We start from the raw sequence: 25,822 nt of genomic DNA on the forward strand, positions 1-25,822 counted from the left end.
TGAGCTGTGCCCGGGGCTCGCGCGCGCTGCTGGGGGGTTCCCAGGGATGAGCTGTGCCCGGGGCTCGCGCGCTGCTGGGGGGGTTCCCAGGGATGAGCTGTTCTAAGCCCGGGGCTCGCGCGCGCTGCTGGGGGGTTCCCAGGGATGAGCTGTGCCCGGGGCTCGCGCGCGCTGGTGGGGGGTTCCCAGGGATGAGCTGTTCTAAGCCCGGGGCTCGCGCGCGCTGCTGGGGGGTTCCCAGGGATGAGCTGTGCCCGGGGCTCGCGCGCGCTGCTGGGGGGTTCCCAGGGATGAGCTGTTCTAAGCCCGGGGCTCGCGTGCACTGCTGGGGGGGTTCCCAGGGATGAGCTGTGCCCGGGGCTTGCTCGCGCGCGCTGCTGGGGGGTTCCCAGGGATGAGCTGTGCCCGGGGCTCACGCGCGCTGCTGGGGGGTTCCCAGGGATGAGCTGTTCTAAGCCCGGGTCTCGCGCGCGCTGCTGGGGGGTTCCCAGGGATGAGCTGTGCCCGGGTCTCGCGCGCGCGCTGCTGGGGTGTTCCCAGGGATGAGCGGTGCCCGGGGCTCGCACGCGCTGCTGGGGGGTTCCCAGGGATGAGCTGTGCCCGGGGCTCGCGTGCACTGCTGGGGGGTTCCCAGGGATGAACTGTTCTAAGCCCGGGGCTCGCGCGCGCTGCTAGGGGGTTCCCAGGGATGAGCTGTGCCTGGGGCTCGCGCGCGCTGCTGGGGGGTTCCCAGGGATGAGCTGTTCTGAGCCTGGGGCTCGCGCGCGCTGCTGGGGGGTTCCCAGGGATGAGCTGTGCCCGGGGCTCGCGTGCACTGCTGGGGGGTTCCCAGGGATGAACTGTTCTAAGCCCGGGGCTCGTGCGCGCTGCTGGGGGGTTCCCAGGGATGAGCTGTGCCCGGGGCTCGCGTGCGCTGCTGGGGGGTTCCCAGGGATGAACTGTTCTAAGCCCTGGGCTGCAGCAGGGGACCTGGGCTCACGTGCACTGCTGGGGGGATCCCAGGGATGAGCTGTTCTAAGCCCTGGGCTGCAGCAGGGGATGGGGGGGACTGGGGCTCGCGCGCGCTGCTGGGGGATTCCCAGTGATGAGCTGTTCTAAGCCCTGGGCTGCAGCAGGGGATGGGGGGGACCGGGGCTCACGCGCGCTGCTGGGGGGTTCCCAGGGATGAGCTGTTCTAAGCCCTAGGCTGCAGCAGGGGACGGGGGAGACCTGGGCTCAAAACAAGACAACGAGCCAGAAACCCTGGCACTGAAAGTTTCCTTCCAGCCTTTTATTCACCTGATTTGGCTTCAAAGCAGATTTTTGCAAAGTTTTTTGTTTAAACCATCAGTTCCCTTGACCGGCCCACCCCTTAGGATGCCCAATAAAACCACCAGCCTGGCCCTTGGTCCTGATAGGGGCAGCCAATCAAAAGCTCAGGCCGTGCCAAGGTGTGGAAATTAACATAGGCGAGAACTTGCCAACCCAGTAAACACACACCTGTAACACAGAAAATCCCATTTGTGTTCCTTGCAACTATTTCAAACACAATACGTCTGGACAGTGAAACCCTTGGACACGAGAGGCAGAAAGTCGTCCAGCCAGTTAAAGCCACTGTCACAAGCTTTATCTTGTGGTGCAAAGATCCGATCTTTTAACTGGCAACAACAAAATATTAAAGGCAATTCATACAGGCAGCTTTATGAAGAGTTCATTGGATGAACAGTTTTCCTAGAGATCTGCCTTCCAGAGACAGAGGCAGCAATTCAATGGGCAGTTAAACTAAAAAAACTGTTACAAGACTTTGGCTCATCAGTACCCAGTGCACAAGACACCTTGCAGCGAGAAGAGGCCTCCTGAATTATGTGACACTGGTAGGTAGAACTGGGCACTTGAGGGATCATTTATTACACCGTGGCTTCGATTTCTGCTGGCTCTTCTTCCTCGAGCAGGCTGTAGGAGGCGTGGGTCTGGAAGGGCCTCTGGAGGGGATGGGCTAGGAGCTTAGCCATGCAGTTGTGCAGCTCCACGGCAGGGCCTGTCACAGACACTTCATATTTGTAATTGGTGCCTTTGGTGTCCAGGTTGCTGAAAAAAGTGTACATCTCCTGGCAAAGAACAGAGCAGCTCAGTTACTATCAGGCATTGAGCACAAGATGAGGTCTGGCTAAAGCACACTGCTGGGGTCAGGAGACGTGGGTTTTATTCCCAGCTCTGCCACTGACCTGCTGTGGGACTCCAAGCAAGTCACTCTGTGCCAGGTCTTGGTTGCTTTATCAGTTAAATGGGCGTTAATGCTGGCTGACCTCTGGCATGCCATGGAGTTTAATTCATTAGCATTAGCTCATTAGCACCTGGATGTGATCCTCAGGCAGACGGCACTAGAAATGTACAATCTGATCACGAGCTGATGCAAACACTTGCTCAGTAAGAATGGCAGTAACCGAGGCTGGATTTGAACTGACCGTTTACCAGTGAAATACCAATCCCACAGGTCAATATCAGAGTGAGCACAAAGGGTTAAACCGCACATGGAACCCCGCTGGGCCTAGATATTACAGCACAAATATGCAACAGTGCACGGGCCTAGACCATTGCAATACCAGGGCCCCAGCAGCAGTTGAGGGGTTAATAATAAGCATTGGACTTGAGACACTGTTCAACTGCTGCAGTCCTAGTCCTAGAAATTATTAAAATAGAGAGTGGATCCAGACACACACCCAAATACTGGCTCTGTCCTCAGCTGATGTCCTAAGCTTTTACCTCGAATGTTTGCCATCTTTTCTGGGGATCGCTGGGCCACATGCTCAGAATGGAGCCAGCATGTCTGCCATGACAGGCATCGCCATTGGGCAGCTGGAGGAACACGCAAAAGGGGCCGACTGAAAGAACATCTCCATCAACCAGCTCTCAGCGAGGGGGGGGGGGGGGGGATAAAAAAAAAATCGATGGATCTTAACTGCTGAGAGGACGTGCGAGGAACGGCCCAGGACAGACGGGGATAGCAGAGCCTCATTCGTGCCTGAAGCGATGTCTCATGGAGTGGGGAGGATTCAGATAAGAGAGGGTGGGTCATGCTACAGATCCCACGGGGCTCTCACCTTCCAGCTTGTCTCGTCCTCTTTCTCCTCTGCACCATTGTGGATATAAACCACGTCAAAAAAGAAATAAGGGCACTGAAGCATTTTCTGTAGAGAAGGGGGAAAAAAGAACATTCCTTCTCAAGAGTCTGATTAGCAGGTTCCATGGCAAAGCAGGATGCCAGGGTAAACAGCTGGGGGGAAAGGTACCAATCTGACCTATGCGGTGCTTGAGATCCTTCAGTATAGCAAGGAGCAGTGCACCTGCCCTGTGCCTCACCCACCCTCTTGATGAGACCCCCTTCATCTCTCAGGACAAGACTGGTGTCCCTGGTCCACTTAAATCCTTGGTTCCGTGGCCGATTGGTGCTGGCTGCAGCGGTGCCTTGTGTGCCACGATTGCCAGTTCAAACAGCCCGTCGTATGGCCATCACTGCTGACCTGGGCTGGATGCAAACTACTCCCTGTTATCTGGCCTGAGCCATCCAGCCCCACCCATCTCCCCCCATAGCAAGCACGTGAGAAGACTTGGCTTTGGGGTCAGGCCCCAGCAGGCACCATTGGATCTTGAGAACTGCAGGGGTTTCTGGCCTGATTCACAAAGGTTCTTGATTCCACTGCGGGTGCCCAGCACCGCTGACAGCCAGCCTCCACTGGACAGTAATCCAGCAGCACTGGAACGCTGCTTTCTGGCCAATGAGTAGGAAAACCAGGAAGCACCTACCTTCATCTGCTCTGTCATGGAGAACTGAGGCTGACAGGTCGGCCGGCTATACACCAGGATGGTCCTGACCACATATGGAGGTGGGATTGTCTGGATGTTCTCCGTCACCGGCAGGTCAATCTTCTGCTGTCTGTGCCATTAAAGAGAAAGAACGTGGTTCAGAAATACCAGCACATGCGCTCATGAAGCCGCTGGGTTGGGTTGCTAAATAAGCACCTACACAGCTACGGTTATGCTGGAAGGGGCCAGTGGCTGCCAGCAGGCGAATCTTGGCTCCAGAGATGACCACAGACTCTGTTAAAGCCAATGGGCCAAGCACCTGCTTTCAGTTCTACAGGAAGAACAAACCACATGCACTAAAAACAGCTGCAGATAATGGGGCCGCATAGCAAATCCGAGCTAAGCTCCATGGTCTGAGGGGTTTCCCTGGTTGCAGATACAAGGGTTAGGACATCCGTTGCAGCCTGTGTGTTCTGGAGAAGCCCAGCAGGAGGAGTTCTGAGCAGGACAGAGAGAGGAAGCAGAGAGATTCTTGGGCACAGAGCTTGCTGGAGTGGCAGACCCTGGGATCTCTCAGCAAAGAAGCTGCCTGCTGCTGTTTGTTTCTACTGTGTTCATGGAAACAGGACTTTTTTTTTTTAAATCAGCAAGAAAACACAAAGAACGAGACCTGATTTGTATAACTGATTTCTCATCCTAATGGAAACAAGGCCTTGGACATTGGCTAAACCGCTCAGACCAAAGGGGCAATGCAACTATCAAAGCAATATTTGCAATCTCTGCCTTCCACGGAGCAGCAAACTTACATGAGATTGAAGAGGCCTTCGAGATCTAGGGTCCGAGAGATAAGGACTGGTCCTCACACACATGCGGCCCTTCCTGCTATTAGGTGTTTTTAGCTGGTGAGCTCGTTGGGGTCACTTGGCGTGGCACTTGGTTTGTGCAGCACCCCACAGCATGGGGCCCGAGCTGGGGGGACCTCTGGGAGCTACTGTGAGTGATAAACAGTCAGACATTTCTGATCGGTCACACTCGAGAGATAGACAGAGGGGATGGGACGGCCTGGAACATCTACACGTATTTAGTAGGGCAGGCAGACAGCAGACTATTCCCAAATAAAATGCTGAGTTTTCCATCTATCCTAGGTGACCTGCTACCAGAGCAGGTGAGCATCTCATAACTGTTAATGTATTTATCCTCCCAGGGCAGGGCTACTAGTCATATGGGACTGGTGGGGAATCGAGGCACAGAAAGGAGCGATTTGCCAGTGTGCCTATGGCAGAGCAGAGAACTGAGCCCAGGTCTTCAGAGTCCCAGGACAGTGCCCCAACCACTGCACCATCCTTCCTCGGGTGCATCAGCGCTGACTGCAGCCCATGCTCAAGGTAAAGGCCAGCCGAACTGTGCTGAGTCACCACACCAGGAGGGATGTCTGTGATGTCCCTGTACTTGTTCCCTACAGGCAGCACTTGCTTACACTGAGATCTGCTGCCATCTTCCGGCAAAACAGCAAACAACAGAAATATCAAAGGATCCCCCGGATCATACACACACGTTATGAAATAAATCCGTTACAACACAGTGCTTTGTTCCCAGAACAGGATTCACTCTCTCAGGATCTGGGAAGTTCCTGACGTCAGGCCTGAGTTGGGCTCTAAGCTTTCTAGAAAGTCAGGGGACTGAGAATCTGCGAGTGCACATTGTCCAAAGACTCAGCAGCTGCAGGGCTCACAAGCCCTGTTTTGAAGGCGAATGTCACTCTGTTCACAGGTGACTAGTGGTATTGTGGGATCGGAAGGCAAGAAGGATCTCAGTCCCATCCATCTACAGCACAGACCCACCCTCCACCCCCTATCAAAGGATACTGAACGACTTGCAGACCACAGTTTCCAGGTCATACAGGCAGCTGCAGACTTCTCTGGGGTCAGAGGTGAAACCGGAGAGCTAAGAGACAAGACGGAGGATGTTAAAGGAAAATGACAGAGACTCCCTCTAGAATCCCACCAGGATGGTGGTGCGAGGAGAACTATATCTGTCCAGTGCTTAGCACAACCGGATCCCCAGTCTCACAAAGGGTTGGGAGAGAGGCTATTAAAGGCGCTCTGGAAAGATGACGCCCAAGGCTTGCCCCTGGGTATTTTTTGTGACGGATAAAGACCTGCCAGGGGGTTTTGAGATCACTGTTTTCAATTTTTTCTACTTCTTCTACAAGTTAGGAATTTGGGGCTTCTCGCCTGTTTTTCATAGAAGACCTCACTGGTAGGACTGGGGTACCACTAACACTTACATCAGAAGTAGAAAACCCAGTTAGATGGCTGCTCGGACAGCTGCAGCCTGGCTGCTCCTCGGTATTCGAAAGGAAAGTGCCAGGCCTGCGGGCGTCTCACTCACCCAGGTGGCATCATTGTTCACCACCACCAGAGCGAACTCGTGGCATTTGTCGATTTTATGCTTCGTCCTCACAAACATCTCAATCATCTTCTGGGAGATGTTCAGAGCATTGGTTTTGGATCTACAGAGCAAGCGAGAGAGCACGCCAAGGTCAGCGACTGTCTAACACCTTCCCATCCCCCTCCGCCCCCAGCATCCAGCCATCACATCCTTAAGGGGGCATTGAGGGAGTCCCAGCCCCATGATCCGCAGGGCTGATCCAAACTGGGTCTCAAAACCTCTCTGCTTCTTCCCTCTGGCTCACTTTAACATCACTCCCTCCCTATTTTCTGGGCTGCCCCGTCTGATACTTTGAACATTGGCCTGACACCTGGACCCCACCATCACCCATGCCTTTCCTCACTATCCCCATGTCATCCATAGACCTCCAAGCACTTTACAAGAGGAAGTTCTGTATCAGCCCCATTTCACAAGTGGGGAAACTGAGGCACAGGTAAGGGAAGTAATTTGCCCAGGGAGTTGATGGGAATGGAACTCAGATCTCCTGGCTCCCAGGCTAGTGCCATGTCTGCTAGAGTGCATGGACGGCATTCACAAAACACTGACCAATAGACAGCAGCTGCTCACCCGTTAAAGGATTCTAGTTTGGGCAGAGACATTTCCTCAGAGAGGTCTAAGCAGATGATCTGCATTAAAGAAAACAGCAGCATTAGCATCTCATGTCATTGATGAGCCCATCACGCTGGGCGCTTCGGCTTTGCATGGACCACTAGCCCCCACGGCCCGGCTGAGCGGCAATGTTTAAACACACACACGGCCAAAAGAAGGGTGCAGGGTTAAATCAGGTCCATTTGGCTCAGCGACCTGGGCGCGGACCCTCTCCCAGCAGAAGGGCCTTGGCAGAGAATGCAGGAGATCCACCCAACGGAAGGCAGGTCAGGAGCGTGACACTGGCACTCACCACTTTCTCGGGGCAGTTCACCCTGGGTGTCTTGACCTGGAACTCTGTGGGCTGCGCCGGGACCTGCCAGTCTTTGCCATTGGGAGTGGCAGCGCTCTGCGGGCTATCATCAGCACTAGCCGCCTCTCCTTCCCCCTCGCTGCGGTTCCCCACGCTGGCCTGCGCGCTCAAGGCTCGGTCCTCGGCCCCCTCCGGGTTGGAGCGGGTTCTGGGCCTCTGCTCCGTCGCCTTCTCCTCCTCCTCCTCGGCTGCGCTCACGGGCTCCGAGGTGTCCATCAGGCTGCTGCGCTCCACAGGCGACTCCAGCCTGGATGCAGCACAGGGCTCCCTGGTTCAGGCAGAGGGAGATAAGCAGCTCTCAGTGCAGGGATGCTGCACGGACAACCCTGTGTATAGCCCTCCACTGGCTGGCAGCGGCCGGAGTGGGCTAGACGGGGCCGGGGGGCCTTTCCCATCTCCCCTCCCTATGGCTTCTGCTGGGAGGATCTCATCTGGCCTTTGGGTGGAGGTCCCCAGCACCCAAGTGAGTCAGCCTGGTCCCCTCATCGCTCCCCCAGCCCACCCCAGGTCCCCTCATCCCGGTCCCCCCATTGCTCCCTCCGCCCCCCCCCACTTCCCCATCACTCCCCCCAGCTCCCCCCGCCCCTACTTCCTCCATCGCTCCCCCAACCCACCCTAGGCCCCCCCATCGCTCCCCCCGCCCCCCTACTTCCTCCATCGCTCCCCCAGCCCACCCCAGGTCCCCTCATCCCGGTCCCCCCATCGCTCCCTCCGTCCCCCCCACTTCCCCATCACTCCCCCATCGATCCCCCCGCCCCCCTACTTCCTCCATCGCTCCCCCAGCCCCCCCAGGTCCCCTCATCCCGGTTCCCCCATCGCTCCCCCAGCCCCCCCACTTCCCCATCACTCCCCCAGCTCCCCCATTGATCCCCCCCGCCCCCCTACTTCCTCCATCGCTCCCCCAGCCCACCCCAGGTCCCTTCATCCCGGTCCCCCCATCGATCCCTCCGCCCCCCCACTTCCCCATCACTCCCCCCAGCTCCCCCATCGATCCCCCACCCCCCTACTTCCTCCATCGCTCCCCCAACCCACCCTAGGCCGCCCCATTGATCCCCCCCGCCCCCCTACTTCCTCCATCGCTCCCCCATCCCCCCCAGGTCCCCTCATCCCGGTCCCCCCATCGATCCCTCCACCCCCCCACTTCCCCATCACTCCCCCCAGCTCCCCCATCGATCCCCCGCCCCCCTACTTCCTCCATCGCTCCCCCATCCCCCCCAGGTCCCCTCATCCCGGTCCCCCCATCGCTCCCCCAGCCCCCCCACTTCCCCATCACTCCCCCAGCTCCATCGATCCCCCGCCCCCCTACTTCCTCCATCGCTCCCCCAGCCCACCCCAGGTCCCCTCATCCCGGTCCCCCCATCGCTCCCCCAGCCTGGTCCCCTGGCCCGGCCCGTCGCTGCTCACCCCGGCCGGCCTCTCCAGCAGCGATCCGTAACCCGGAAGTGGACGGGGCCAGCGCTAGGGCCGATGGGAGATGTAGTTTTCTGGGCCTCCCTCGCTGCTCCCGAGCCAGTGGCGAACCCAGCCCCTCCCCCACTCCCCCGAGCCTTGTGCTCGCCAATCACGCGCCCCTGCACAGACCTGCCCTCGTGGCGCATCAGAATTTGCATATCTCTGAGGTGCATATTTTCTCAAACTTGCATATAGCCCTAAATCCTCCCCCCCCCACAAGACGGGTAGCTACCAAGTTCTTCCCAGCTCCATAGGTGCCATTGTATGTACACTATTCCACAGGCTGATTTGCATACAGCCATAAACTTCAGCTTTCGGTCAATACCTGTTGGGGGCAGGAGTTGTTTGTCCTGTGTTTGTACAGCCCCTAGCACAATGGGTGCCTGGGCCATGACTGGGACTCCTGGGTGCCATGGCAAAACCCAAAGAATAACCAGTGCTCTGGAACAGGCGTCTCATATCAAATCCCAAGCTATGCCTTCGCTAGAAACACTGCAGCTGTGGCACTTACCACAGCGACAGGAGGGCCAGTAGCGAGGGCAACAGGAGGCTTTGCAGGGGGTTCGCTCAGCTTAGCGATATCTCTCAGGACGTGTGGATTTTTCACACACACACACACACACACACACACACACACACACACACACACACACACACACACACCAGTGACGTAGCTGGGTCGACCTCACTTTTTAGTGCAGACTTGGCCTGAGGCTCGATCCACACTGAAAAGTCTGTCAGCATGACGACGTCTGTCGGGGTGGGGACAAACTCCAGTGTAGACACCACTGTGCCAACGGAACAGAGCCTCTGTCAGTGTAGCTAACATTGTCTGGGGAAATGGGCTTCCTATACCGACAGGAAAACTCCTCCAGCCAGCCTAGGCTGCATCCACATGCGGGGGCTCTGCCAACGTAGGCTCCATAGTGCAGACATACCCTTGGCTGCTCCACTTGAAGGGGTCTCAGATGTGACAGACCCAGCCCTCTGTCTAGACACTTATCTGGCCTCTGTGGCTGAGCACCTCACACCCCTGTCAGGCAGGGCAGGGCTATGGCCACAACCAATGCAGGACACTTTATAACTATCCCCAGATACCTTCCAACCTGCAGGATCTTTCAAACACTCCTCTGGGTCTAGATAGAGGCTTAAGCTTCATTCAGCTGTAGGAAAGGCCAAGGTCAGGACAGAACCAGCTCCACCTTCCTGTCGACGGGAGGCGCAAGAGTTAAAGGGCAACAGAGCCGGAGGCCGCGCCTGCAGCCAAGGGAGAGGAAATAGACACAGGATCGGGAAATGGGAATGGGCCGGGAAGCAGCACAGACTGGGGGGAGATCCTGGCAGAGCCATATTCTCCCCGTGCTGGGATGGTCTGATAGGTGGCTGGGCTGCGCTAGGCCAGGGGTCTTGGAGAGCAGCTGCTGAGAAGGGGCGTCTAAACGCGATGGTGTTGCCTGATTTTCTTACCACAGCGATAGGACCCTGCTGCTTCCTGTGACTAACCTCCCGCCCCAGGGGTCGGATCCTCTGACGTGACTCCTCTCATGAGGAAGGAGAGAGGGGCAAAGGAACAGGGATGGAGAAGGCAAGTGGCTTCCTCCTGGTGGGGGCCTGGACAAGGGAGCCTCTCCTTGCAGGCAGGGGGGTTATGGGTCTGGCTTGGCTTTGCAATTGCTCTCGGAGGGGGCAGGGTTTAGACTTGCTCTGCTGCTCTGCAGTGAGTAAGGGTGAGGCACCCTGGGCCCGTCTCGCTCTCCCTACCTGACTCTCTCAGGAGCCTGCAGAGAACAGACTGATCCCCAGGGAGGGGGGAATGGCTAGCAGATCCACGGGTGGGACTGGCAGTCCTAGCCCTGCTCCTCACGAGCCAGTTGCATGTGGGGTTGCAGAAGGATCCCGGCATCTAGGGTGACCAGATTTTATAGGGACCATCCCGATTTTTGGGTCTTTTTCTTATATAGGCTCCTATTACCCCTCACCCTGTCCCGATTTTTCACATTTGCTGTCTGGTCACCCTAGTGGCATTGCATGGGCATGCAGCTCCAGAAATCCCACCCTCACGCAGCAGGATCCTCCCCAGCTGCAGGGATCCTGTACTGCCCTGGGGAAAGGGCCCTAGAGCGAGCAGTGTGTACTCCCCAGGAGCGCTAGGGTACCCAGCATGCCCAGGGTGAGCACTGGGGGGCGCTGGCCCAGGGTGGTGGGGGGCTCCCTGCTCACGCTAGGCACCGGTGCACTAACCCTGTGCTGACCTCGGTCCAGCTGCAGGGAGGACATTGTTCCCAGTGAAAACAGGAAGCGGCTCCAGCCTTTCCTGGTTCTGTGCTGGCTGGGATGCTAACATACCCGCTGCTAACGACCCATGGAGGGCTGCACTGCCCCCTCAGTCCAAAGGGGGCGCAGGCAGGAAGCTGCAGGTGGGCATGGCATGGCGTGTAAAAGCACCAGCCGCACGGGCATGGAGAGTAACCAGGATTCGCTTATTCCTCGCATAGGCTGTTACGGGACTGATGTGCTGCCGAGGTCGCAGGCTGGCCTCTCTGCCCAGGGGGAATTTCACCCCATAGGATCTCCCTAGTACAGCTTCCAAATCCAGGCTGCTTGGGGCTGCTGTAGCTGCACCACTGCAGAGTCTGGCAGGCATGAAGCGGGGTGGGCTTGCCCAGTGGTTGGATGGGAGCCCTCCAAACGAAGCCCACGGTGCTGAGTGAGTGGTGCCAATGATCCAAACGATGAGCCGGTGCAAGGGGGGTTGATGGGAGTGCTGAGGGGTGAAACAGGCATCCCGAGCCTGTGTGGTCATTAAAGATCCTATGGCATTCTCAGCAGGACTCAGGGGGTTACTCCCCATCCTCTAGTGTCCTGGCCTCATTCCAACACACACATGTGTCATTTTGCTGTTTTCCCCCTTTAAAGCCCCAGCTGCGGGAGTCAGGTGATTATGGGAGAATTTCAGCTTCCATTTTTTAAAAAGTTAGATCCCAGCCCTCCTGGCTGTGGAGAAAAGCTTGAAAATGTGACCCCCAAAGGTTCAAAACCCAAAAGGTGAATAAACACCCCCAATGTTTCACTTGTAAAATCTCAGGATTTTCAAACCAGCGTCTGGATTATTGGGAGACTGGTTCATGACTTTTGCATGCTTGGGGCCTTCTGTCTCCCTGAAACCTTTCATCTGGCCACCATATTCTTTACTTCCTGTCCTAGAAATTGCTGTGTTGTGCAGCTAGTTCAGACTGGCTGATGCGTTCCACACCAGAACTGGCTGCTTTAGCAATTCACTGATGGGTGGGTGCCCTCTTGGCCCGATTCTCTGTGGCCCTGTGCCTGGTGCTGTTGTTTACCATGCAAAGTGACTGGGAAACACCGCTGAAGCTGAATGTAGCACTTTGCACTGGTGTCAGTGACAGGATGCAGGGAATCAGGGCCGGGGTTGGTACAGGGCTCTCAGATCCTTTGGCATGGAAGGAGCCTGAGATGTCTGGGGTTCTCTGGGCGGGGTTCTCTGCAGGGCGAGCTGGACTCAATCTCCGAGAGGGAGGAGGAGGCTGATGTAGAAGGGGTGGACGAGCGGGCAATCCTGCGCTACGAGGAGCACATCACCACGCTGCTTGTCACCATCGCCCAGCTCCACAGCAAGGCCGAGCAGCTGCAGCAGAGGAGAACCAGGTACCTGCCCTGCTTGTCCCAATCCCCTAAAGGCCCTGTCAACAGCTCCTGGGACATCAGGAGCCCCTTCAGGTGGGCACTGGCTGGCATGCAGTTAACACTGTTGGTGTTGTGGCATAGAGCAGCAATGCCAGATGGGGATAAACACATCCACCTCTAGCCAGGCATTCTGGCCTGCTGAGCTTCCTGTTACGTCGCCCTCGAGTGGCTGCTCCCCATGGAGGATAACAGCCCGCTACTGCTGCCGGCTAATGGAACCTGTCTCTAGTGCGAGTGGGAAAGGTCTGTGCTGCGTTGTGGATGGCTCGGGGTTCCGTTTCTGTTGGTAGCGTAGGACTGGGGTTGATACAGCCGCGCTGGGCCTGGGACTGATTGTCCATGAATCCTTGCCCAGGCCTTCGCCTCCTCTCGCCCTGCCGATGGCCTGTGGCCCTATGGCTTCCTTTCAGCACCACTCCCCAGTGTCCTGCCCCTCCTCTTCTCCCATACCCACTTCCACTCCATATTCAAACCCTCCCCGACTCTGTTCGCTCCAGGGGCCAGTTCAAAATTATCCTCCAGTCTGTGCCAGAGACCTGGCCTCTCTCTCAACTCCCCTTCTTCCTCAGAGCAATAGCTCCCTTTCTGTCTGTCCATCCTAGCTCCTCTGCTGGGGCACGAGAGCCTTCTCCTCTGCCATCGGGAACAGCATCGCCACTTCATCAACTCTCATTCTCATCTGAAAACCACCACGTCTCCCCGGCTGGTAGCCCTGTTTCTCTGACCCTTTGCTACTCTGGATCAGCTAACTCTGTGAAGCAATTCTGGGTACAGCTTGTAGCAAAGATGCTCTTTGTCATCTATTCCATCCTATTCTATTCCGGGTTTTGTACGCTGCCCGTCACCATGGTGTCTGTGCATCTGATTCCTTAGCTGACAACATGGCCTCCTTTCGAGGCTCTGGACTGGCTGCTGTGGTCTGACCTACCTGGCTTCCGTCTAGCCGTGACTTTGCCAAGACAGGAACTGGCTAATCTCCCACTTTCGATCAGACCTGTCCAAGTGTCATGAACATTTACGGGCTCAGATCCACAATTTTCTTGTCCTCCTGTCCCATGATGATGAAAAAACTCCTGATATTTTACTCACCCATGAAAATGAAACGAAAAAACACGATTCTAATTTTGCAAGGCGGCCCTGAAGGGGCTCTGGGAACAGACCTTGCTATTAATGCATGTGCTCACTAGATGTCACTGTTGCTCAGTGGCATAATATTAATCTGGCAGCAAATATTGGTGTTTTAGAGGGCTGGTTTCAGGTGGTTAAACTCGCACTTGGAACTCAGCTGTCTAATATCAGCTGCCCCCTTTGCCATGTCCCCGGGGCAAGTGGAGTTGACCACTCTCTCCCTGGGCATCCTCTGGCTTTGATTTCCTGCAGAGAGGAAGATGAGTATTCAGACCAGTGCTCCGAATACACAGCGAGCCTTCCCAGGTGTGTGCAGAGGCCCCGGAGCTTGGCCATCCGTCCATTCCCCATGGGCTGCATGGAGGAAGGTAAAGGGGGGGTCATTATATTCTGCCCCAAGCTATCCCATGCCTTTTGGAGGGAATGAGGTCTAGTGGGTAGACTCAGGTCTTCTGGGTTCTATTCCTGCCTCTGCTACTGGCCTGCTGAGTGACCCAGGGCAAGTCACTTCCCCCCTCCATGCCTCAGTTTCCCCAGCTGTGAAATGAGGAAAATGATATCACCCCTGCTATGTCAAATACTTTGAGATCGCTGAGGGAAGAGTTCTTGACAAGGTTTATTATCACTGAAAGGGTTTCGTCTGGCCGGGGGCCCTGTTCTCACTAAAGCCGGCTCCCCCGTGCTCAGGTTCCTGAGAGATCCTGGGTCCCAGAAGTGGCAGGCTGCCTATTGTGTATGGAAGCCATCCCTAGCCAAGGTTGCCGCCCCCTGTGTTCATCCCATCGGGATGCTGCCATGTTGCCTTGGCCCACCTGGGTCCCTGCAACGATGGCCTGAGGCAACAGTGCACAGGCCTGCGGAGCTGCGGGGAGGCGGGATGGGACTGCCATGATTGAAGGGGGTGAACCCAGGGATGTCATGGCTGGGGGCAAAGCCTGCCAGCTGCTTCCTGGTGGTACAGACTCATGGGCCCCTCTCTTCCTGCCCCGCGCTCCGACGAAGGGCCTGCTGCTAAATCCACACAGGTGTTAGGTGCCGTATGGTGCCGGGAGCTCCGTCCCCTTGTGCACTGAGAGGAGCCACAGCCGTTGCCCGCGCTGTTGGATCTGTCCCTCCTTACGGCAAGCCCTCTGGGATGCAGCCCAGATCCTTTAGGATGGAAGGGGCACGAGCCCCACCAGGCCTCCCCCCGACTCGTCCCCATCTCTCCCCCGCTAGGAGGCAACTCCGACGTGTTCCTAGATCTGCAGCAGGCTGTGACCTCTCTGGAGAACGCCGTGTTCTCCCGGCGGAGCCGTGCTCAGCTGCTTGGAAGCGCTGGTGGGGAGACGGGCGCGGGCGGCCCTAGCGTGGCGGGGGAGGAGTGGGCCCAGATAGCCAAGGTGAGCAGATCTCCCTGCCCCCACTTTCTTAACCACCCCCTTCCCCTCTCCCTTCCGAACGCCTGCCCTGGGCTCTCAGCCACCCCACGTTGGGACAGGCGGGATTTGCCTTCCCTGTGCAGCGACCCTGACCTGCCCTGGCACTGGGCCCCAGCTCTGTCCTGCCCAAACCCCCTGGGGGAGGGGCAGCTGGGTCTCTGGGGCCTGGCCAGTCCTCTCTGCAGAGGGTACCCACGAGGGGGCAGCTACAGCCAGTTCTGATGGTGTCTGAGGTGGAAGTGCACCAAGACCTGACGGCACAAACCCCATAGAGGCCACCAAGTAGCCATCAGGGCTGCCTTCCGCTAAGCCATCCAGTCCCCCCACCCTGGGGGCAGATTGGAGCAGGTGCCCCTAGAGGGGAAAGGCCCCTTGTCCCTCTCGAGCCAGCCAGTCCCCTGATCTTGGAGGTTCGTGTTTAAATTGCCTGGAATCAGAGGTGGTGTGGGTGCAATGAAGCCTAGATACCAAGGTGACAGGTGCCTTACACAGACCTAAGACAGGGAGAGCTCGGACCTCCTGGCATGATGCAGTGACTGTAACTTCGGTGGGTGACTGGGATGGGTGTGGGGGTTGCATTTCCAGACCCTAGAAGAGCTAGAACGAGGCCTGGGGGGTCTTGCGGGACTCCCGGAGGACAACGAGAGCGGTCCCTGGAAGGGAGCACCCAGGGCACCGGGAGAAAAGACGAGCGAGGCCAGCCCAGGGCTCTCAGCAGAGGACATGAGCTGGATCAAGAATGAAATAGCCACATCCGCAGAGAGGAATGCGGCTCTCCGGGTGGCACTAGGGAGAAAGGAGGAGGAGCTAAGCAGGTCCAAGGTCACCCTGCAAGCATTCCAGGAGGAACGGGAGAAGCTCCAGAGAAAGGTATGCATGACAGCGGGAATGCCTCTCCTGCCACTGACACGCAGCCACCTCTGAGTCTGGGAGCAGGGCAGCAGTGCTGCACACTGCGGGAAAAGAGACTTTTGGACAGGGGTGGTAGGTTCAGGTCTTCTGACTAGTGCAATGGATGTTTTACTGTCCATGCAGAGCAGCCAGGACCTCACAGACTCATAGACTCTAGGACTGAAAGGGACCTCGAAAGGTCATCGAGTCCAGTCCCCTGCCTCATGGCAGGACCAAATACTGCCTAGACCATCCCTAATAGACATTTATCCAACCTACTCTTAAATATCTCCAGAGATGGAGATTCCACAACCTCCCTAGGCAATCTATTCCAGTGTTTAACTACCCTGACAGTTAGGAACTTTTTCCTAATGTCCAACCTAAATCTCCCTTGCTGCAGTTTAAGCCCATTGCTTCTTGTTCAGTGGGAACAATTTGGGAAGGTCTCAACCCAAAGGTCTCATCTGGGAAGATCTCAAGCACCTAGTCACATGGGTGATCTTTTTATTTGCTGTATTTTATTTGGCCACTAGGTGTCACTGAGTGCTGTGTAGCGTTCCATGTGGGGTGGGGGTGCTCCCTGGTAAACAATGCAGACAAAGCTAGAACTCAACCTGTGGGGAAGCCTGTGTGTTTGTAGCCATTTTGTTCCACACCCACCTTCTGATTCATTGAATCTGTGATTTCTCATCTTGTGGCAAAAAGCGTGGGAGTCACATTACCTGCCTCAGGAGGCTGAGCCACCTCCCTAGGAATGGAGCTCTTGGGCCCCAGGAAGCAGGGTTCTGCTCAGCCTGCTGAGCTGTTCCACTGGAAGGTGGCTGGGTGATGGGGCACTGAAAGAGGGAGGGATTTCACAGTGTCCGTGGTGGGATGTGAGGACCTCAGTTTCACAAGCTCTGGGATCTGTGCGGACTCGACATGTTAATTTCCTGGGTGATCCCACTGCTTCCCCTGCAGTGAAAGTGCTGTCAGAATCAGTCTGATTCTGTGCTGCTGGTGCAATCCAAACTCACACCTCTCACTTCCATGGTGCTACTCCGGTCGCCCTTGTGCAGCAGCCATGAGGTGAGTGACGGGTGCCGCTCTCTGCTCAGGTCAAGGAGCTGCAGGACTCACTGCTCAGAATGGAGACGCCGTCCCAGCCCTGCAGCCCCTCAGCATCCGCCAGTGACACTGTCAGCACCAGGGGGTCCGTCAGCCCCAGCGGGGAAGGGGAGCCCTGGCCATTCCAGGTGAGCGCAGTGCCAGGGGCTGGCCCAGGTCTCCGTGCTGCTTCTCCATCCCATCCCGCTAGGTCCTGCTCACTGCAGGGGTCAGGATGCCAGCCGGGCTGCAGCTCCCCAGGCTGCTGGGTTACGTGGCTGCCGAACTCAGAGCCAGGACGAGCAGCTGCCAGCCAGCTGCGGGCCTGCTCCAAAGCCCACTGCAGCCAATGGAAAGCCTCCCCTACTGACCGCAGGGCATTTGGATCAGGCTCTGTGTGCACCACCTGCACCAGGCAGGGTGTAATACACGGGCTGCGGGCGTCTGACCATGTCTCCCTCCAGTGGCTGGCCAGAGCGACTACAACAGCCAGCTTTTCAGAGCCAGGGGATTTACTCCTTCGGCTCAGCTGAGAGATGGCTGGGCCAGTCTCCACTGATGGCTGTGGCCACTGGTCCCAGGTGGCCATGGATTGTGACACCAGCTTTTAGCAGGGCAGCTCCATCCCTGCTGCAGTGTTTAACCGCAGCTTTGTTAATGCCCCACCCTAGGTGTCATTTTGACTAGCACCCGCGTGCCCCTATCCCAGCCCCCTGGGGACCCAGGCCTGTCACCGTCTGCAGGGTGTCTTTAACACCCACCTGCAGCCTCCGCTAGGCACAGACTCATACCTTTGTTTGTCATTGCTGCTGCAGGACCCAGTTGCCGCGGCCCAGAGTCTGATCCGGTGCTTTCAGAGCTGCTCCAGCACCCAGCACCTCTGCCGCCTGTTCCCTCAGCACCGCCCCCTGGCGTCGGAGAGCCACGTCAGGGAGTGGGAAGCTCGGACACAGCAGCTGCGAGGGTGAGGGCAGAGGATCACCAAGTACTTTACACGTTGGATAGGGCAGCCTCACACCAGGCCCCTCCCCACCAATGAGTGTGATCATCCCCCGGCACAGACAGGGGAAACTGAGGCACAGAAAGGGAAAGTGACTCACCCAAAGTCACACAGGAAGTCTGGGCTAGAAGAGTCAGGAATAGAACCCAGGAGTCCTGATCCCCCTCCCCTGCACTAAACACTGGATCCCATTCCCCTTCCAAAGCGGGAATAGAACCCAGGAGTCCTGACTCTCAGTCCCCTGCATTAAGCAGACTCTCACGTCCAAAGCTATAATGGACAATCCCTTTCTGCCCCCACCCCCAAGGATGGTGCAATGAAATGCCGCCATGGCCGCAGTATTTGGCACATCCTCCTCCTGGGGCGAAAGGGGGAGTCCTGGGCTGAATTTCTGGGCTGGGGAGGGCTGCAGGGTGTCCAGTGGTGCCCCCTGGGGTTGGTTCCATTGACAGGTGGTGAAGGTCCCTGTGGGATGAGGATATGTGGATAGCACGGGAGGTGTATTTGTCTGGGCATCACTCGGGGATGCGGAAGAGCCGTGTGGGTTATAGACTGGCCCTTCCCTGGGCTCCCCCGGGAGCCAGCCCTGCCCCTTCCAGTCGGATCCCCGTCAGCGCCGCACCTCCCACCCCAGGTGCATCGAGCGACTCAAAGGCCTGAACCAGCTGCTCTCGGGGACGCTGCAGGAGTGGAAAGGCCACACGGAGCGGCTCAGCATGCTGCTGGGGCAGCACGAGTCCAACAGCACAGCCCTGCGCCTGGCCGCGCAGTACAGGTGAGGGGCCCGGCCCGAGACCCGCACCGGGATCCCCCATGGGGAGAGGGGGTGGAGCTGGGTTGGGAGTGGGAATGGACCGTGTGGGAGGGGCAGGGGCAGGGGGGGATCCGGGGGGTGTGAGGGGTTGTGGGGGCTCAGAAGGGGGTGTGAGGGGTTGTGGGGGCTCAGGAGGGGGTGTGGGGGGTTGTGGGGGCTCAGGAGGGGGTGTGAGGGGTTGTGAGGGGCAGGAGGTACGCCGGTCCCGCGCCTTCGGCGTACCCGCTGCCGAATTGCTGCCGAAGCCGCGGGACCGGCGTACCTCCTGCAGGCATGTCGCTGAAGGCAGCCTGACTGCCGCCCTCATGGCAACCGACGGGCCGCCCCCCGCGGCTTGCTGCGCTGGTGCCTGGAGCCGCCCCTAGTGGGGGGGTCAGGGTGGGGTGCGAGGGCCTGTGTGGGGCTCAGGAGGGGGCGTGAGGGGATGTGGGCTCAGGAGGGGGTGTGAGGGGCTGAGGGGGCTCAGGAGGGGGTGCGAAGGGCTGGAGGCTCGGGGGGGTGTGAGGTGTTGTGGGGGGCTCAGGAGGGGGTATGAGGGGCTGGTAGGAGGCTCAAGAAGGAGTGCAAGGGGCTGTGGGGGCTCAGAAGGGAGTGTGAGGGGTTGTGGGGGGCTCAGGAGGGGGTATGAGGGGCTGTGGGGCTCAGGAGGGGGAGTGAGGGACTGGTGGGGGGCTCAGGAGGGGGTGTGAGGGATTGTGAGGGGCTGAGGAGGGGATGTGAGGGGCTGAGGGGCTTGGGGGGTGTGAGGGGTTGTGGGGGCTCAGGAGGGGGTGTGAGCGGTTGTGAGGGGCTGAGGAAGGGATGTGAGGGGCTGGGGGGCTCAGGGGGGTGTGAGGGGTTGTGGGGGCTCAGGATGGGTTATGAGGGGCTGTGGGGCTCAGGAGGGGGTGTGAGGGCCTGTGAGGGACTCAGAATGGGTTACAAGGGGCTGTGGGGCTCAGGAGGGGGTGAGAGGGGTTGTGAGGGGCTGAGGAGGGGATGTGAGGGGATGGGGGGCTCAGGGGTGTGTGAGGGGTTGTGGGGGCTCAGGAGGAGGTTTGAGGTGCTGGTGGGGGGCTCAGGAGGGGGTGTGAGGGGCTGGGGGCTCAGGATGGGTTACGAGGGCCTATGGGGGCTCAGGAGGGGGTGTGAGGGCTTGTGAGGGGCTCAGAATGGGTTACAAGGGGCTGGGGGGCTCAGGAGGGGGTGTAAGGGGCTGGTGGGGAGCTCAGGAGGGGGTGCTAGGGGTTGTGAGGGGCTGAGGAGTGGGTGTGGGGCTGAGGGGCTCAGGAGGGGCGAGAGGGGTTGTGGGGGGCTCATGATAGGTTACGAGGGGCTGGGGGTCTCAGGATAGGTTACAAGGGCCTGTGGGGGCTCAGGAGGGGTTATGAGGGCCTGTGGGGGGCTCAGGATAGGTTATGAGGGGCTGGGTGGCTCAGGAGGGGTTGAGAGGGGCTGGGAGGGCTCAGGATGGATTACATGGGCCTGTGGGGGGCTCAGGGTGAGTTACAAGGGGCTGGGGGGCTCAGGATGGGTTACATGGGCCTGTGGGGGGCTCAGGGTGAGTTACAAGGGGCTGGGGGGCTCAGGATAGGTTACGAGGGGCTGGGGGTCTCAACATAGGTTACAAGGACCTGTGGGGGCTCAGGAGGGGTTATGAGGGTCTGTGGGGGGCTCAGGATAGGGTTATGAGGGGCTGGGTGGCTCAGGAGGGGTCGTGAGGGGCTGGGGGGCTCAGGATGGGTTACATGGGCCTGTGGGGGGCTCAGGGTGAGTTACAAGGGGCTGGGGGGCTCAGGATAGGTTACGAGGGGCTGGGGGGGGGTCTCAGGATAGGTTACAAGGGCCTGTGGGGGGCTCAGGCGGGGTTATGAGGGCCTGTGGGGGGCTCAGGATAGGTTATGAGCGGCTGGGTGGCTCAGGAGGGGTCATGAGGGGCTGGGGGGCTCAGGATGGGTTACGAGGGGCTGGGGGCCCCGCCAGTCCTCAGGCTGCTCTCTGTGCTCTCCGGCAGCGAGCGCTGCATGGAGGCCTACGAGGTGCTGCTGCCCCTGGCTGGGGTGAAGCTGGGGCCCTGGCTGGAGCCAGTGGAGGAGGGAGACGCCCTGGACAAAGGTGAGTCCTTGCAGCTGGTCCCCTCTGACCCCGCAGCCACCAAATGCTCCTCGCTGTGGGGTTGGCAGCTCAGGGGTGGGTGGGGGGAGCCCACTGCTCAACGGTGCCCCCAGGGGAGAGGGGAGGGGGGAACCGGCTGCCATGTGCCCGGCCAGGAGCGGGGGGCCCTGCCTGCCGAGGATGCGCCAGCATGGATTTGTTCCCTGTTCTAGGAGAGCCTGGGGCGCGCGCCCCCAACAGCCCCGGCGGCAGGACGGAGGCCGTGCTGGACGAGGCCAGGAGGTTCCTGGGGAGAGCGGAGCCCGAGGGCGAGGAGGCTGGGTCGGGGCAGGACGGGGCTGCCGGGACCCGTGGATGGAAAAGGTAGCAGAGCTCCTGTGGGAGGGTTGTCAAGGGAGCAGGGCTGCAGGCTTCTGAAAGGGGGCCCGAGACTCTGATCTGAGCCCTGCTGGATGGGACCCCGAGCTCCCAGTTCAGGGTGATAAATCCAGCAGCCTCCAACCCCGAGGGATGGGACCCTGAGCCCCAGAGCGCCCCCCATCCAGTGGGATGGAACTCTGAGCCCCCCCAGTCCCAGGGGATGGAACATCAGCCTCCTACCCCAGAGCCTCCGCCCCCCCATGCCAGGGATGGGACCTTGAGCCCCAAACCCAGGTCCAAGGGCTGCTAGGCCCCCTCCTCCCCTTTCTCCCAGCCTGCTCTCGACACCTTTCCATCCCAGCAGCACCCCCAGCCCTGGGGCCCAGGGGCCTGGAGGGGCAGAGGAGGGGATCCTGTACGAGTACATCCGGCGGCTGCGAGCAGAGCAGGCCTCCGTGGAGGTCTCCCTGCTGGATCTGGGCTGCCAGGCGGCGCCCAGTTCTGCCGGTGCTGTGATCCAGAGTAACGACGCCATCAAGGCCATGGTGGACGAGGCCGTCAGGGTCGCAGGCGGGGTCCTGCCCGGGGAGACACCAAGGCCAAAGATGGAGAAGCCGCAGCTGCTGCATGACTTAGTGGCCATCAGGGTAGGCACGGGGCAAGGCGGCCTGGACTAGTGGCCAGAGTGCAGGGCGGGGAGCCAGGACTCTGGGGATCTGTTCCTGGCTCTGGGAGGGGAGTGCGGCCTAGTGATAAGAGCCAGGTCGGGGTCAGGAGGAGCTGGACTTCTGGGATTTGTTTTTGGCTTTGGGAGGGGAGAGAGGTCTAGTGGCTAGAGTGTGTGTGTGTGTGTGTGTGTGTGTGTGTGTGTGTGTGTGTGTGTGTGTGTGAGGACTCCTGGGTTCTATTTCTGCTTCTGTCACAGATCTGGTGGGTGACCTTGGGCAATTCACATCCCCCCCGACTCCGGTGCCTCAGTTTCCCTTTCTGTAAATCAGGGACCCAGAGGGCTGGGAGGCTTGCTTAGTGTTTGTGAAATATTATTACTGGGGTAACTGCTGAGCAGGCCATAGCGGGAGCCCAGAGGGTGGGGTGAGGGGCTGGGGGAGCACAACACGTGGGGCAGGTGGCTCTCTAGTGGCGGGATTGTCAAGCACGCGGGACCCTCTTGTGGCTGCTCCCTGCAGAGGGACACAAGCCGGGAGATCTGCTGCAGCTATTGGGACCCTGCGTTTAGCTCGGGCTGGAAGGGCCAGGCCTGGGGAGCCGTAGCCCACCATGGCCCAGGGCCAGCCGCTTGCTGCTGCCTCCCTGATGGCGCCTCCCTCTGGCCCCAGGAGGCAATGGCGGATCTGAAGACCCGGCTGCACCTGGCAGAGAAGGAGACGCGAAGCCTGGAGCTCTGCACCTACATGCACCGGGCGCAGGAGGCCGCCCATCTGCTGCTCATCGAGCACCTGCAAGGGGAGCTGGACGAGCAGCGGGGCCGGTGCCCCAGCTCCGGGAGCAGCAGCAGCGGAGACAGCACCAGCTGCAGCAGCTGCCTCGGGGTACGTCAGGGGCTGGGCGCAGACACAGGCGTGGCCAGCTGGACAGCAGCCCCAGCCGCCTGGGCGAGGAGAGGGATGTACCTGGTGGTCAGGGAAACGCAGGGACAAAAGGGAAATTCTCTGGGGCCTGGCCCACGAGGCAGCCACGGACCCCAAAGGGAGAGCAGCTCTGCCCCGACGTGGGTGTTTCACATCCATTGTGTACTGGTGTGAATGGCCCCGTGGAAGGGGGGATCTGCCCCGCCAGGGGGACAGGATGGAGGGCGCCGCAAGGGGGATCCAGGTGAGAATTGTGGCCTCTGCCGGGTTCACAAGGAGCCGAGAGGCTGTTGTGACCCCGATGTCTCTCCCAGGGGTGCGGCATCGGCGGGTTCTGAGCCCAGCTGACACCGAGGTTGTGAGCTGGGCTTGTCAGGTGCCCCCGGACCCTGTCCCAGCAGCTGCTGCGTGGTGCCGGGGGAGCTCAGGGATGTTCTTGGGTTTCTCCAGGATGTGGGGAGACGGGAGGCAGAAGCGGCAAGACCCCAGGCTGCCCTGGATCGGGAGACAATGATGCTGGAGCTGATTGGGACGCTAGCCCGGTGAGCACCCCCTCCCTCCTGGGGGAGTCCCATGTCCCTGCTGCCACCCTCCCAGCCCTGGCAGTGCCACTGACTGCACGAGGGCTACAGGCTGCGGGAAGGAATCGGGGCCCCTGCCTGGCTGGGGGGCACAGAGTGGAAAGATCTTGGGCGCAGTGCAGTGCCCCACGGCTGGAGACTCAGCCAGTGGCTAGGGGAAGGGGAGATCCCATCTTGGGTGAGGGGGAAGGGGGAGATCCAGTCTCAGCGTGGGGGGCAGGGGAGCTTCCCTCTACATGGGATCTGTGACACCCTCTGTCAAGCCTTTGTTTCTGTGGCAGGAGCAGGGAGCTGAGGGGCCAAGCCCAGGGCCTGGCGGCCTCCCTGGAGCAGCGCGGCGCAGCCAGCCGGGTGCAGCGGGCCCAGTGCATCGGGATCACCAGAGACTTCTTCCAGGCTCACAGGTCGGGATGGAGAATCCTGGCACTCAGCTCCCAAGGCCCCGCCGGGAGCCCCTGCACCCCCCACCTCAGGCCAGACTCTCCCAGGGCTCCCTCCTGCGGCTGCAGCCCGGCCTGGGAGCTCTTTGTCTGGTGCCTACAGGTGCCAGTTGGGGCAACACGCCCCAAGGGGAAAGGACCGAGGGCAGCAACCTGGTGACACCTCATTTGAACGGCTCCCAGTGCTTGGTAAAGACAAGGGCAGAGCCTAGATCTCTGTGGGAATGGAGTTGAGGTCGCACAGGGCGTCTGCGAAAGAGCTGGGGAGAGACCCCAGGAGTCCTGGCTCCCAGTTCCCTGCTCTAACCCACTGGGCTCCACTCTCCTCCCTGGGCCAGGGATGGAACTCAGGAGTCCTGGCTCCCAGCTCCCTGCTGTAACCCACTGGGCTCCATTCTCCTCCCCGGGCCAGGGATGGAACCCAGGAGTCCTGGCTCCCAGCTCCCTGCTGTAACCCACCGGACCCCACTCCCCCACTGTGCTCTTCCTCCCCCCCCAAGCTGATCTGGGAGCAGCTTCCCTCTTCTGCCCCCTCCCGCGAGCCAAGTCCCTGCTCCTGAGCCCACCTCTCTCCACAGTGCCCTGGTGCTGGCCTACAGGAATGCCAGGAGGAAGCAGGAGGCTCAGCTGCAGAGGCTGGAGGCCCAGATGGGTGCGATGGGCGAGCGGCACAGGGAGCAGCTGCGCTCTCTCACGCAGGCTGTGCAAAGGCTGGAAGAGCAGCGCATGGCGGCGGCTGGCAGCGAGACCTGCATCTAGGGCAGAGCCACGGCGGGCAGCGGGGGTGGCCGAGTCCCTCCCGTGGGCGTGCAGGGGGAGACCAGCTGGCAGGGCCCAGGGTCGCCTCTCCAATCCTTGGGGAGCTGGGAGCAGAGGGTCTTCTGTTGGTTGAGTTTATTGCTCATAAATCACAACCCGTGGCCCCCTGCTAGCCTAGCCCTGGGGTCCCCACGCACAGTTGTGCCGATGCGCCCCAGCCTGTCCTGGTTTCCCACACAGAAAGCTGCTTCTGCCACTGGGCCAAGCATTGGGGGGGAGGTTAGTGCCTGGGTGGTTTATTCTCGGTGCTGAGCAGGAAGGGTTAATAGCGGGGGGATTGTACAGGTGAATTGGGTCGGGTTTTGGTTCGTGCTGGGCCCAGGGACTGTGGCGTTTGGGTGGAGAGGAACTCACTCAATAAAGAGATCTCCAATCTGAATGGGATTCTTCCCTGTGCCCTGTGACATTCCCGAGGGCACGGATGAGGCTGAGCTGTCTGCGTCTAGCTGGGCTGCTCTTTGCACGTCCTCTGTTACAGACTCCCATAAGTGTTCCCTCTCAGCTGCCCAGGGGACGCCTGGCATGGCAGAGTCTCCAGCTTCATTCTTAACACCGGTCCTGGAGATCACCATCATCTTTTCTGGGCATCAGTAGAGACCAGGGGTTGCTGGACTCCAATCCCTTCTGTAAGAAAATACACAGCTCCTTTCCCTGGGGCCTCTCCTAGGGATGGCAGGGAGTAGGAATGGGAACAGGACCTTCTCTGAATGGAGCCGGGTGCGTTCCGCATTCACACCTAACCCAGCACAGACCTGCAATGCCAGAAAAGAGCCAGCGGAGGGCGCCTCTGCACACAACATGGCACCTCTCTGTCCTGGGGGAGCCCAGCAATGGAAATCGACTGGGGTAGCCTCAAAGCCAAGTGTGGCCTGAGCACAGGGCCCAGACTTCCCCGGGGAGCACATTCTTGTAGCCTCTGACAGAGCAGCTAGAGGGGAGGCCCCTGCTGAACTCTGCTGCATTTAGTAACTGATCTAGCTGTTACACATCATGCACAATTATCCTGTGGAACTCTCTGCCACAAGATCTTGTCAAGGCCAAGAGCTGAGGAAGAGTCCAGGGCCAATCCCCCCAGTTCTGCTTCTGTTCAGCTCTGGGCCATGAGGTTTCTGCAGCCCACAGAGGCTTTGACGTCTGCTGTCGCCTTCGGGCATGGCGAGCTCCAGCCTGCACAGTGAGCTCCCAGCCAACACTGAGCAGGTCAGGCAGGGGCTCGTGAGCAGAGCAGCATCTGTCTCTCCCAGGCA

The 25,822-nt window shown here is 59.4% G+C and overlaps 2 protein-coding genes across 7 annotated transcripts; one reads left to right on the plus strand and one right to left on the minus strand.

The window, feature by feature from the left end:
- Positions 1-1,238: 1,238 nt before the first annotated feature.
- Positions 1,239-8,666, minus strand: BABAM1 (BRISC and BRCA1 A complex member 1). Of its 3 annotated transcripts, none has more exons than XM_030540537.1 (10): positions 8,600-8,666; positions 7,136-7,463; positions 6,802-6,860; positions 6,175-6,295; positions 5,649-5,727; positions 4,590-4,614; positions 3,784-3,913; positions 3,081-3,167; positions 2,743-2,835; positions 1,239-2,087 (listed from the first exon to the last, which is right to left on the minus strand). In XM_030540537.1, the coding sequence occupies exons 2-10, from the start codon at positions 7,409-7,411 to the stop codon at positions 1,887-1,889; spliced, it is 1,071 nt and encodes a 356-aa protein (XP_030396397.1). In that variant the 5' UTR covers positions 7,412-7,463; positions 8,600-8,666; the 3' UTR covers positions 1,239-1,886. The 3 variants fall into 3 exon arrangements, 2 of the variants coding, with proteins under 2 accessions (XP_030396397.1, XP_030396398.1); XR_003997496.1 differs by lacking the exon at positions 2,743-2,835 and adding an exon at positions 2,205-2,360 and having other exon boundaries at positions 1,997-2,087; XM_030540538.1 differs by lacking the exon at positions 2,743-2,835.
- A 1,338-nt stretch (positions 8,667-10,004) lies between these two features.
- USHBP1 (USH1 protein network component harmonin binding protein 1) lies at positions 10,005-24,902 on the plus strand. 4 transcript variants are annotated; one of them, XM_030540479.1, is made up of 15 exons: positions 10,005-10,232; positions 12,156-12,313; positions 13,733-13,848; positions 14,699-14,862; positions 15,487-15,771; positions 16,890-17,027; positions 17,694-17,842; positions 18,513-18,653; positions 20,686-20,786; positions 20,999-21,149; positions 21,508-21,793; positions 22,484-22,696; positions 23,186-23,277; positions 23,598-23,720; positions 24,335-24,902. In XM_030540479.1, the coding sequence occupies exons 1-15, from the start codon at positions 10,224-10,226 to the stop codon at positions 24,513-24,515; spliced, it is 2,307 nt and encodes a 768-aa protein (XP_030396339.1). In that variant the 5' UTR covers positions 10,005-10,223; the 3' UTR covers positions 24,516-24,902. The 4 variants fall into 4 exon arrangements, with proteins under 4 accessions (XP_030396339.1, XP_030396340.1, XP_030396337.1 ...); XM_030540480.1 differs by having other exon boundaries at positions 21,511-21,793; XM_030540477.1 differs by lacking the exons at positions 10,005-10,232; positions 12,156-12,313 and having other exon boundaries at positions 13,332-13,848.
- The last annotated feature ends 920 nt before the right edge of the window (positions 24,903-25,822 follow it).

This window comes from Gopherus evgoodei, chromosome 22 (genome assembly GCF_007399415.2).
Source record: "Gopherus evgoodei ecotype Sinaloan lineage chromosome 22, rGopEvg1_v1.p, whole genome shotgun sequence".
Classification (NCBI taxonomy): Eukaryota; Metazoa; Chordata; order Testudines; family Testudinidae; genus Gopherus; species Gopherus evgoodei.

What these genes read in the sequence shown, in the direction of transcription:
- USHBP1 (XM_030540477.1), top strand. Translation starts at nt 13,527, where the DNA reads ATGTGCTCACTAGATGTCACTGTTGCTCAGTGGCATAATATTAATCTG. An exon ending in GGGACCCGTGGATGGAAAAG is followed by an intron (nt 21,150 to 21,507) that starts GTAGCAGAGCTC and finishes TTTCCATCCCAG; the next exon opens with CAGCACCCCCAGCCCTGGGG. An exon ending in GCTGCAGCAGCTGCCTCGGG is followed by an intron (nt 22,697 to 23,185) that starts GTACGTCAGGGG and finishes GGGTTTCTCCAG; the next exon opens with GATGTGGGGAGACGGGAGGC.
- BABAM1 (XM_030540537.1), bottom strand. Translation starts at nt 7,411, where the DNA reads ATGGACACCTCGGAGCCCGTGAGCGCAGCCGAGGAGGAGGAGGAGAAG. An exon ending in TGAACAATGATGCCACCTGG is followed by an intron (nt 5,728 to 6,174) that starts GTGAGTGAGACG and finishes CTTGTCTCTTAG; the next exon opens with CTCTCCGGTTTCACCTCTGA. An exon ending in CCATGACAGAGCAGATGAAG is followed by an intron (nt 3,168 to 3,783) that starts GTAGGTGCTTCC and finishes CCTTCTCTACAG; the next exon opens with AAAATGCTTCAGTGCCCTTA.